This window comes from Heliangelus exortis, chromosome 15 (genome assembly GCF_036169615.1).
Source record: "Heliangelus exortis chromosome 15, bHelExo1.hap1, whole genome shotgun sequence".
In the NCBI taxonomy this organism is placed as follows: Eukaryota; Metazoa; Chordata; class Aves; order Apodiformes; family Trochilidae; genus Heliangelus; species Heliangelus exortis.
In genome coordinates, this window is record NC_092436.1 from 8,709,285 (window position 1) to 8,721,178 (window position 11,894).

At 47.7% G+C, this 11,894-nt stretch overlaps 1 protein-coding gene across 1 annotated transcript; it reads right to left on the bottom strand.

The window, feature by feature from the left end:
- Positions 1 to 1,825: 1,825 nt before the first annotated feature.
- On the bottom strand, positions 1,826 to 6,589 carry MSX2 (msh homeobox 2). Its single transcript, XM_071758842.1, has 2 exons — positions 6,092 to 6,589; positions 1,826 to 2,478 (listed from the first exon to the last, which is right to left on the bottom strand). The coding sequence occupies exons 1-2, from the start codon at positions 6,444 to 6,446 to the stop codon at positions 2,054 to 2,056; spliced, it is 780 nt and encodes a 259-aa protein (XP_071614943.1). The 5' UTR covers positions 6,447 to 6,589; the 3' UTR covers positions 1,826 to 2,053.
- Positions 6,590 to 11,894: the final 5,305 nt, after the last annotated feature.

Below are 11,894 nucleotides of genomic sequence, written 5' to 3' on the forward strand. Positions count from 1 at the left end.
ACTCTTAATTCACCTTCATATGCTGCAAATTTGGCTTTAATTCAGATTCAGAAAGGAGAAATAATAATAAATGCAACCCAAACATTCCTTTGAACTTGACCCAGAACTGCAAAACACACACGGAGAGAGAAGTTACCTTTTAAAGAACTCCAAATACTCAAAGACCCACACGCGATTAAACATGTTTTTTCTTTTTTAATTTAATTCGAAATAAGAGATAAGAAATAATAAATCTTCAATAAAATATATAAAATTGTACAAGGCATCCCTTTCAAAGGGACTTTCCTATAGTGGAAGATTGGGGTAAGGGGAAGAGAGAGGGGAAGTTCATCTATAGTAGGTCCCAGGCAGTGACAGTGCCTGGAATAAAGCAACACAAAACCAGCAAAACCTCGTGGCTTTTTAAAATTTTTCCTTGGGTTTTTTTTTTTTTTTTGTTTGTTTGTTTGTTTTGTTTGTTTTTTTGTGGATTTTTGTTTGGTTTTTTGTTTTTTTTGTGGTTTTTGTTTTTTGTTTTTTTTTTTTTTTCTTCCCGGTTTTCTGCCTTTTGTTGTTGTTCCTTTCTTCCTTTCTTTCTTTCTTCCTCAGCAACACGCTAAGAAAATAAATCCAGGATAAGCTCTGCCTTCAGTGCTCCACAGCCTTTGGAGCAACTTTCTCACAAAGTTTAGCAAGAGTAATACACACAATACAATAGTTATAAGAAGCCTGGGGAAGGTACTGCCAGCACTCGGGGAGCTCCCACGAGGACAGCCAGGTTACGCAGTCTCTTGGCATCCCACCGTCCTACTAGTAGAGTTGTTTGTTTGTGATACCTGGATCTCTCAAGAAGAGCTTGAAGCATGAGTCACCTACATTGGCATCCTTTGCAAAGGAAGGAGAGGAAGGCTCGGAGGATTCTTCTATTTAATACAGACAATTGGAAGGACTAATAAAAAACCCCCAACATCTCCCAGAAGTGTTAAACAACCTTTTGCTCACCACCGCTGTGGAAACAACCCACGTCTTCTTTCCCCCCAAAAACTTCCTTCCCTCTCTCCTGGTTTTCAAAGAGCATTGAAGAGCCAAGATTATCAGGCTGTAGCCAAAAACTTCTAAGCATGCCAGTAGGAAGAGATAAAGACCAGACTGCCTAATAAGCCTCCCTTGCACTTTACCTCCCCTCACAGTGTTTTACAAACACTGAAGCTATTTATACAGATATAGCCATTACAGGAACCAGTGGTGGGTAAAGCTGTTGCTCTACATTTAGGGGCCCTTATGCTCATCTTGATGTAGAGATCTGTTGAGGTTTGGGATGTAAAGATGTTCCCTACCCCTAGAAATGCAGGAACTTGCTGGCTCTGAACTTCACTTGGACTCTATTGGGTCTAGTTTCTATTTACACGGTATCTCTAGCTAAGGGCTCTGCTTTCTTTAAAAACAAAGCAAAACCCCAACCAACCAAACAAAAAAACAAAACAAAAAAGAAAAGAACAAACCAAATAAGAAGCAAAAGAACAATTCCCCAAACAAACAACAAAACCTTGATCATACCTTTTTATTTTGCCTCCCGCTCCCATATTAATTGATGACACTTGAGAGTGTGGGTTTAGGGCATGTACTGCTCTTACTTTAAATGTATGTTTGTCCCCATCAAGAAGCTGTCAGGAAATCTCTGCCTCTGTAAGGTAAAATTGCTTTTTCACCCGTTTCTTTTTACTCTAATTTTACGTGCACTGTATAAAACCCCTACATTTGCTCAAATGTTTGGTTTTTTAAATTTTTTTCTTTTCTTTTTTCTTTTTTCTTTTTTTTTGTTTGTTTGTTTGTTCGTTTTTACATATTTTTCTCTTTGAGGATCAGACTCTGAGCACTCAGAGCACTTTTAGAAGACACCCAACCATAGTATACAGGAAGCCTTGCTTTGCTAACCCAAACTCCTGTATACTCAGGATGTCAGATAGAGGCATGCAGAAAGAACGGCCAGTACTGGTTGGGGTACTGTCTTCTCAGGGTTGGACATGATCCATCAGGAAGTCTGTCTCACTGTCCCTTTGTCTTTCTGGTCTTCTTAGGATAAGTGGTACATGCTATATCCAACAGGAGTAGCATAGAGTCCAACAGGTGGGATAGGAAGCACAGGTCTGTGAAAAGGGTAGGATGTTCCATAAAGTGAGGCAGCCTGAATGGGAGAGTTGATGGGGAAAGGAAGGCTGAACCCCGAAGGTAACATGGGCTTCGCTGCCATTTTGAGCTTCTCTAGCTCAGCCTCCTGCAGTCTCTTAGCCTTGGCCCTCCGATTCTGGAACCAGATTTTGACCTGGGTCTCTGTGAGGTTGAGGGAGCTGGAGAACTCGGCTCTCTCAGCGATGGACAGGTACTGCTTCTGACGGAATTTGCGCTCCAGAGCCAGCAGCTGGGAAGTGGTGAAGGGGGTTCGAGGCTTCCTATTCGTCTTGTGCTTCCTCAGGGTGCAAGCAGTAGGGCTCAGGTGTCCTGCAAGGAAGGGAAAGGCCAGTTATCAGAAGCAGGGAGAGCTGGGGGCTCCGGAGAGATGTGCTGCACTTAAAGGCTAGGGCAGGAAAGGGGTAGTATCTGAAGGGAGAGTCCCACTAGGTGATACCCTAAAAACAGGGAAAGCTTTTGCAAGATTATCTGGAAATCTTTTCCTGGTCAAAGTTAAGTACACAAGACTTCAGCAGATATGCTGGGAAGTGAAATTTATGTTCAGTGATTTCAAAAGGACAGCTTGTAGGCAAACAGGGCATAAAGGATTCACACATACACACACAGAAGATCACTTTAGAAGTCACACCATAGGGGATCTACAGTGCACAAAACAACTGTCTTGCCAGCTGCAGAATTGGACAGAACCCCAACAAAGCACAAGACAAACACATATGCAAACGCAGGAGATTTACAAAAGGGCAGTGGTGCAAGAGACAAGCCCAGCCCAGCCTGCTGCAGGATTTCTCCACCGAGGGTAAGAAGTCAATCCTATCGTTTTAATGACGAAGTTTGTCTGATAATTTTTGTGATTTTGACAACCGGGATTTTTCCTTCCTATTTTTCTGCTTGAAATCAAGAGCAAATTTTATTAAGTATCTTCTGGTTTTCAGCAAGTATTAAAAAAAAAAAAAAAAAAAAAAAAAAGAGCAGTGCACTTGTCATTCAGTATTTAGCTTCTATGACATTTGTTGATTAAAAAACCCCAATACATAGCTGCAGCTTCTGTAGCCAGTACAAGTCAGGAAACCTGCTATTTTTTGTGTTTATTTTATAACCCCAATACCAGGTTAGGGACATATGCCCAGGCTGGCACATCACTGACTTTTCCCTATATTAATTTTGTGTTTCACAAATTATTTTGTAATCTAAAGAATAGTGTGGCTGAGTTGAAAAGCTCAGCAATTGGGCTGTTTCCAATCACTTCTGGAGCATACTACAAGCCACCCTGGCACTCCAGCTTGATATAGAAAGTGACGTACAGGCTGCTCTTTCTTAGGAGGCTGCTAAATTGTATTCATGATGTACTGTCTGGCTCCAACACTTGTCTGAATTTGCAGGTAGTGTTGTCTGAACACTTTTCACTTATCTCTTATTTATTAAAATAAAGTGGACCACGGAACTGTTTAAGTGAATTTCATGAACTTAAAAAAAAGTTAAACACAAAAAACCGACGGAAGTGCTCAGAAGTTCAGAAAGGGGAAGGAAAAATAGCTGCAGAAGAAAATGATGCATTTTGTTTCTTACTCTTGTTCTAGATAATGAAAGCGAAAAATAAAGTCCTCTTAGAAAACAGCTTGTCAAATACCATCTTACGATCATACGAGGGCATTTAAATAATGAAGGTGCTCACCGTGACATTTGGTTCACTACTAAAACTACACTAAATTCACACTACACTAAATCGACACTAAATTCACTGTGGCCACCCCGTGATTAAACTCTCTTGTTTAAACACAATTTATTTCTTTTCTCAGAGTGAGGACCTCCAAAGCCCCAGCTAACAGGAGTTTCTTCCAGGAGGCATGGGGACTACAAGGGGCGATCATCGCTCCGGGGACGGGTCCCGTCCCAGCGCCTTTCCCGGCTCAGCCCGTCCCGTCCCACCTTTTGCTACGCACCGGGTAAAATGCAAGAACTTGCTTTTAAATTAAAACCCAGACAAATATTTCCCCTGGAATACACCCAAACGGTCACGGATTCCTATTCCCTCTCCCCCAAGTGACTGTCAAACTCTGATAAGGAGCAGGGACAGTCGCCATCGCAGACCCTGTAATTGCATTCATCCCGTGGTAGTCTCTGCACTGATTTCTTTTGCTGGTTTTTCCTCTTTATCCTCTATTTTCTGGTGTCGGACAAAAAAGATCACTTGGATGCACTTTTCCTCTCCGTGTTGCTCAAAATCGAATATTTACAGTACTTCCCCCAGTTCATCTCACCCTTAATATTAATAATAAAAACATATTGAGGAGTTCTCATGTCAAAGCCATTCACGGACAGACGGGCCGCTTGCGAGAGAATCGGTCATTGCCTCTTGCTGTCACCTCGGCTCCAAAGGGGTCGAGAGCCGGGAGATGGGAAATCAGCAAGGTGATTGAGGCCGAAGTACCCTCCCTCCCCTGGCCATCATTTTTTTTTGCCACAAACCTGGCTGAAATCATCGGACTTATATTCCCTAGCTACCGAAGTCCTTTACAAAGCTATTTTGAAGATCTCACGAAGTGCCGGTTTAAAAAGAGGAAGAGGAGGAATTTCGAAGGGGAAAAAAAGAGAAAAGTATACTAGGGGAAGGTTAGGCCTTGTCTAAGTCTGGGGTTCAGAACAGTGTTAGGGCAGGGGGTCTGCATAGGAGCGAACTCTTCACCGTTTTCCAGAATACTTGAGAGTACATGAAAACTGAAAACCGGAGGTGCACAGGGAGTGACACGAACGGGCTTCTTCCCTTCTGGTCCCCTCCTCCCCCAGCATGCTAGAAATCATACTAATTCGGGGTTATCACAAAGGGAAGGAATCAGATGAAAGCTAATTCGAAGTGATTGTGTCCCCAAAAGAGGAGCTGTAACAGCAGTAAACTTCCTTCTTACAATATTAGATTACAGGAAAATGCTTGCGATACTGGCCAGCTCAAGAGTTCTCATTCGTGAAGTCATAAACTTAAAAAAGGCAGAGCATTTAATCGACATCAGGCAGGTTAGGGATGCGTAGGGGAGAACGGATCAATATCCTCATGCAGGTGTACAGCGGCCCAGGCTCTGGGCGACAGGCAGGCAGTCTGAAACTGCCGGGCTGAGTTTTTCACCTTTTCCTGAAATGATTTGGGGCCTTTTTATTAAAAAAAAAAAAAAAAGCAACAGTCTTGGTTTTTGTGTTTGTTTTTTTTGTGTTTTTTTAAGGGATCTCACCGAAAGCGAAATGCAATTAGGCGCTGACACAGTAGCGCAGCTCGAAAAGCAAGAGGGTTTAAGAAGTGAACTGTCACCTCTGGTTCGCATGTCCCTAAAAGCGGTGGGAACGCGGTCGGGAGAGATCGCAGGGACTCAAGAGGTCAGTCCCAGCTCGGGAAATTTTGACAGACTGCATGCAACGGGGGAGAGAGAAACAAACAGGGGAGACCGCGGCGTCAATCAGCGTGCGGAAAGGGCGTAAGGCTGGAAGGGAAACCCCCCGAGTATTTAAGGGCGAGAAGATTGCTTTACGAAGTTCGGTGCAAAGCAGAAGGAAACAGGGAGAATTTCCATCTCTCTTTGCAAAGGGATAACACCGTTGGAGAAACTGGCCACCAGCGAGCCGTGTATCGGGAAAGGGAGCTAGTCTGTGGTAGCTCATGATCTTTCTGTGATCTTAAAAGCATCATATATGTTTGTACATATATATAAAAATATATAACTATAGCATATATATGAAGAAATATATAACCCTTATAAAAATCATACTCGTAGGTAGAAACACATATAACAAATTATAATAGATGCGTATGCATATGTCTAGCGTGCTCCTGGAGCCCGGGGAGCGGGGCAGCTCGGGGGCCGTGGCTCGGAGCCCGGTGCCATAGTAGTGCCCGCCCGCCCTCGCAACCCCCGCCGCCGATTCCCCGGCCACTCACTTGGTGGAGGGGAGTATCTCCCGGCCTCTTGGATCCAGGACGTGCCGTCCTCCGAATTCTCCGATTTGACCGAAGCAGTGTCGAAGGTTTTTGTAAGCGCCCCGGGAGGGCTGTGCGCGTCCCGGGAGCCGTGGCCCGGCAGTAGCAGGTTCCTGGAGGTGCCCACGGCCGCCCCGTCGGCGCTGCCCCCCGCCGCGGCCAGCGGCAGCTCTTTGAGGGGTTTCTTGTCGGACATGAGGGCTTCCACGCTGAACGGCAAGCTGGACACCTTGACTTTTTGGTGCTCCTCGGTGCCGGCCGCCGGGCCCTCCTCGTCGGAGGAGAAAACCTCCTTCGCCTTAGAAGGAGAAGCCATCGCGGGTGCGGAGGGAGGCTGGAGCGGAGCCGCCCGGGAAGTTGTGCTGATCCTCTGCCCGGCCCTGCTCGGGGACTGCGGGAGTGAGCGCTGCCGAGCCGCCCCCCTTTTTCCCCCCCTCTGGGGGCTCCCCGGCTCTTTCCTCCTTTGGGAAGTGGAGTAAACGCCCCGCGGGCCAATCAGAGACCGCGCTGGGCCCTGACGTCGCGGGGTGACTCATGCCATTGGCTCGGGAGCACGAGGGCGGGGCGCCACCGATTTTTTTTTTTAATTTTTTTTTTTTTTTCGGGGATGATTTTGTTTGGGGTGCTCCCCCTCCCCCGTCCTCTCCGAAATGAATTAGAAGTTAATGACACGGGCAGCCAGCGGAGCTGTGCTATTAAGGAGTCGTCCAGGGCTGTAATCATACCAAAGCAAGGGAAAAAAAAAAAAAAAAAAAAAAAAAAAAGCCGCCGGAGTAATTAAGGCTGATGATTAGGCGAAGAGGAAACTTTAGAAGATCGCGGCTCTGCCTCCTCTCTCCGCCGGTCCGGCTCCTCCTGGTCCCCCCAGCCGCTCACCCGCAGCCCCGTCGGGTACCGCCGCTCCCAGCCCCTCCGGCCCTCCCGGAGCGGGGTCTGCCCGGCCGCGTCCTCTTGAAACGAGGCGCTTTTCCTTTTGCAAGGGGAAGGGGGATGCCGGACCCCCTCGCAGCCAATGCCCCCGTGGAGAAACGCGGACGCCTGTTCCGTGTCTCTCATTTTTAACCCGAAAAGGGGATTTTTGTTTGCGTTTCCTCGGCATCACGACCCAAGTCGGGCAAAACCACTCAGCAAAGGTTAGATCTTTAGATCTGTAATTATTATTTTTTTTCCAGCGTCAATTACACACGTGATGAATTTAATAAATTAGGGGCATGCAGCCCTTAATTAAGAGGCATATCAAACCAGTGCTATGAAAGACATTGTCTCACTTTTTTACTTCCTTCCAGTGGCATGAATAAAGAGGATCCTTCCAAAAGCATTTCTAATTACCTTGCAGACAAAAGCAAACAACATATTGTTCTTTTCATAATTATTTTAATCTTACGTCGGAAGTTATTTTATGTTGTGCCCACAACTTTAGCGTTTAGTTTTTGACTTCTTAAAAAAAATTAATTTAAAAAAATCCTGGTTTTATTAAAAAAAAAAAAAAAAAAAAAAAAAAAAAAAAAAAAAGAAAAAGAAGAAAGAAACGCAGCTCTCTATTATTCCTATTATTATAATTGTGAGCAGCTTTGCTGTTATTTAATAATGAAGGCTCTGGGGCTGTGCGGTGCAGCTCCTTGCCCCATACCCTGACTTCAGAGATGGCTCAGATGGAGCTGCGAGCTTGGTCCTGGGCAGCTACAGAACTCTGCTCCCTGCACAGTTATATTATATTCCTTCCACAAAACATGCAGGATTTCACTAACTCATCTTGTGCTCAACTCCATCACCTGATAGCGACCTGCCAGCCCTTGCAGCAGTCCTGAAAGTCCCCAGTCCTGCGAACACAAATTCCCCCTCTCTCTGCATCCTGAACGATTATACCTTTTCCTAGGGAAAAGCTGTTTGTTCCCTAATTTTGGGAGAGGAATCAATCTGATGTGGCTTTTCTTTGGGATGTTCTCTTCTACCCAAGCCAGGCCTGGAGACCATCTTGAGGAAGGGGCTATACTGAGCAGACTGTGCTGGATATAAGGGTCCCCCTGGTCTCTTACAGCTCCAGTCATCCAACCCCCCCAGTCAGCCAACAAGTAACTGAGCCACCCCAGCCCTGATAGTATCTTGGCTGGTGCCATGGATAGCAAATTGGGTCTGGGGCATGCAATTTCGTCGTGGGAAGCCATGTGGGAGTACAAGTACCAGGTGTGTTACAAAACCCCAATCATCAGTGGGGCTAATAGTGGGGTTTGCACTCATTACTTATTGCTAGAAGTGTTGCTGCAGATCTCAATGGGTTAAGGATTAAAGACAGGCCAGATCTGCAAAGAGAGGTGATGTCTTTCCTTGGCTCAGCTCAACACACCTCACAGAGGCAGCTTGCAATCTTTTGAGCAAAAGAGCCCTAATCTGGTCTTTTTTTCCAGGGGTGAAAAGAATAATGATCCCACAAACTGATGCCTCTCCAGCTATCTCTAGTTTATCACTTCTTCCTCAGAGAACTCATGTTTTTGCTGGGAGATACAGAGAGATGCAGTTCTGCAATTAGCCAGCCCCAGCCTTGCAAGCTCTCCTGCTGCACTGGGGTTGAGTTCGTCCCTCTTCTCTCCCCCCTCCCATTCCTTTCCCTTCTCCATGCTTCATGCTGCACAGTGACAAGTAAATGAGAATTGATGGACATGCAGGAACAATGCATGTTTGTCAAGAACAATGCACTGCTCATGGAAAGCCATTGTGGGGCTGCTGAAAATGCTACAGATAATTACACCACACTCCCAAAGTCAATGCCTGCTGGAAGGGCGCCTGGGGAAGGAGAGCTCTTAGGGGAGCAGGTCATGGTGACACCAACCATGTCCTTTGAGTGCAGCTTCTTTCCCCAGCTGCCTGTGCCTGGCTGTGGTATGGGTGTGCAAGCTCACACCCCATCCCCATGGGCCTGGACAGGCTTCTCCTGGAAGCCTGGGAAGGAGGGCGACCAAGGGACAAACTTCTCTTGGCACAGAGCAGAATTTCACTCATTCAGCCTGGTTTGGCTGTTTTTTGGTTGCCACGGGGTTTCCCGGGACAAAAAAAATTAATAATAATATAAATAAATAAATTAAAAAAAAAATCTTAGAGCTTGCTCATGGCGTTTTCTTTCTGAAGTCTGAACTTGAAGGTTTCTCTCCTCCCTCACCCCTCCCCTCCTTTATTCTCCTCCTGTCAGTTAAACACGGGAGAATGAAGCCCCACTCGATAGTGAATGCGAGAGGGAAACCTTGACGAGACGGGTTTGGAGGAAATTCTAGGAATTAAGGCTTTCCCCCCTACTCAGGATGTCAGAGTGGCAGCCCAGACTCAGGCCAGCAGACAATTCTCCCCATCCGGGAAACCGACGTGAGTCCGGGGGCTTCCCCTGCGTCAGGCTCACCCCTCGTGTTCCCCGGGCAGACCCCACTACCGGGGAGGGCAGTCCCCAGGGCTCCGATGTCTGGGCTCGGGTGCCAAACCCCAAGCCTGTGTGCCCCCAGTTCCGAGCCCCCGCCAGAAGCCGCCGCACTGAGCGCGGCCGCATCCCAAGGATTCCCGGAAAGCCTTTAACACCCCCGCCCTCAGCGCCCCCCAGCACCATCCCCGCCTTGGGCAGAATCAGTCCCCGTGAACTGGGGTGGGCTCTGGGCGCCCCGGTCCTGGGGCTCTCAGCTGGAGTGGGACGGGGCGGGACCGCAGTGGGAGGAGAGACGTTGCAGACAAACTGAGGCTGTTTTGCAGGCGCCAGGAGCGGGGAGATGAAAGGGAAGCTCCTGGGGGAAGTTGCTGTGCAGTTTGACCGGCTCCAGCAGCAGCGACGGTCCGTCCCGGCCAGCTCCTCCTCCTGTCCCCCCACCTTCTTCCTCATCTTCAACCTCTCCCGGGTTTCAGACTGCCCCTAGGCCCACCTCGGCCTCTCCTTTCTCTGCCCCAGGGCGGAGGAAGGCGACGGGCAGACACTGCCGCAGCATCCTTGCTCCGATATCCGTCGGGCCGCGGGCAGCATCCCCACCACGAAATGTCACAGAGTCCTTAGTTTGTAATAGCTGGTGCTCTGTTTTGGGGGGTGTTGTCCAATTTCTGCAGTCCCATCGGGGTGAATCAGGAGAGAACCCGTTCGCATCACTACACGAACGATGCTCTGTGTATTCAGGTCACACAAAACACCAGCCCGTGTCCTTTACAGTCTATCCGCGGGGACAAAACCCCCAAGGGAAGTGGGGAGCGCTTGTTCTGGGTGTTCTCCGAGAGGAACAAACCCACAAGCATTACCCCCTCCTTTTATTATCGTTTCGCTTAATAAGCTGCTCTCTAAAGAGAAGATTTTTTTTTTTTTTTTTTTTTTTTTTTTTTTTTTTTTTTTTTTTTTTTTTTTTAGCGAGCTACCGTGAAGCTAATAATGTCTGGAAGTCCTTTAAGAGTGGAAGATAGAGCTCCCGGTTTGAGTAGAAAGAAAGGAAAGAAAATGGAATCAGAGAGTGCATCGTGTCTAAGTTTTACCCCTAAACTAGATGTATACCGAGGTAATATTTGATGTGTCAGATGCCGAGGGATTTTTTGTCTCATCGCCTTGCTCCAGATGAGACCTGGAGCCAAGAGAAAGGCGTTGTAATAATGGATATTATTAAATTTTCTCCAGACGCTAGAAAGGAATTAAAACAAGCTGAACATCAGAACTTCCCAGTGATCAAGTTTGGTTACCGACACTTCGATCTGGATACTCCTCTGGAGTCTTTTGGACTCCGTTTCTGAAACCGTTTTGACTGTGCCTGCTGATCCCGCTCCGTTGCGGCTTGCGGGGAACATTTCCTTGAGCATCCTCCTGCCATCCCCCGGAGGACAAACTGCGCCAGGAGCGGGGGAGGGTGGGAGGGCTCTGCCCGGCTGAACTCGCAGATCCCGGTGCTCGGGGAAGGTGGATGCGATGATGCAAAGTTACATTATATTCGGTGCGGGAAATAGGCAGTAAGCGCAATCACGCGTTATAATTGTCCTCTGTGTCACCCGACAATGGTTCCTATTTATCGTACCAGTGTCATCCACTCGTTAAAACAGTGAGCGTACAATGAACCGTGATTATTGCATAATACGACCGTCTCCTTTCCCACCCGCCGAGAGTTGTTCTCTCTCTAAGCAGGTATTTCATTTATGATCAGATATCTGTTCTGTTTGGCAAGAGGCAGGGGATAGTTGCGGGGGATCAGATGTCTCCCTGCTCAAAGCAGTTAACAGTTTTGCCCCTCAGGACTGAAAACATTTTTTTTTTTCCGAGGCAATAACTTTTAAAATTAGCACAGGAGAAAACTTCTGGGGAGGAAAGAGCTGTTATTACATATTTAAATGCGGAAGACTCGCGATCAAGATGATGGGATGAAGTCTTGTTTTAGGGAGGCGAAGCACAGCCCCTCGCTGCCGAGAAGAGCGGGACTCCGGGGGTGCTGGTTGCCATGTGCAGTGACGGGGCTCCCTCAGGCCACCCCGGACCCTAGAGGGTCCCTCTGTGGGCCGAAGACCACGGCCGGCCCCCGCTCCCCTGGAAACTCGCTCATCCTGCTCTGGCTTCCGAGCGCGCAGGATTGGGTCCCGAGAAGCGAAACCCTGGGCACCTGCTGGTGCTGTGAGGCTGGGAGCAGGGACTGTTCGAGCCGTCACAGAGGGACACCCCAAATCCACCATAATAAAAACAGCTCGGGAAAAATGCTTCTGCCTTTGGCCCCAGTCAAATGCCGTGAGGGCGCCCGGCCGACCCGCAGCACCCGCCCCGTCGGGGGCCACA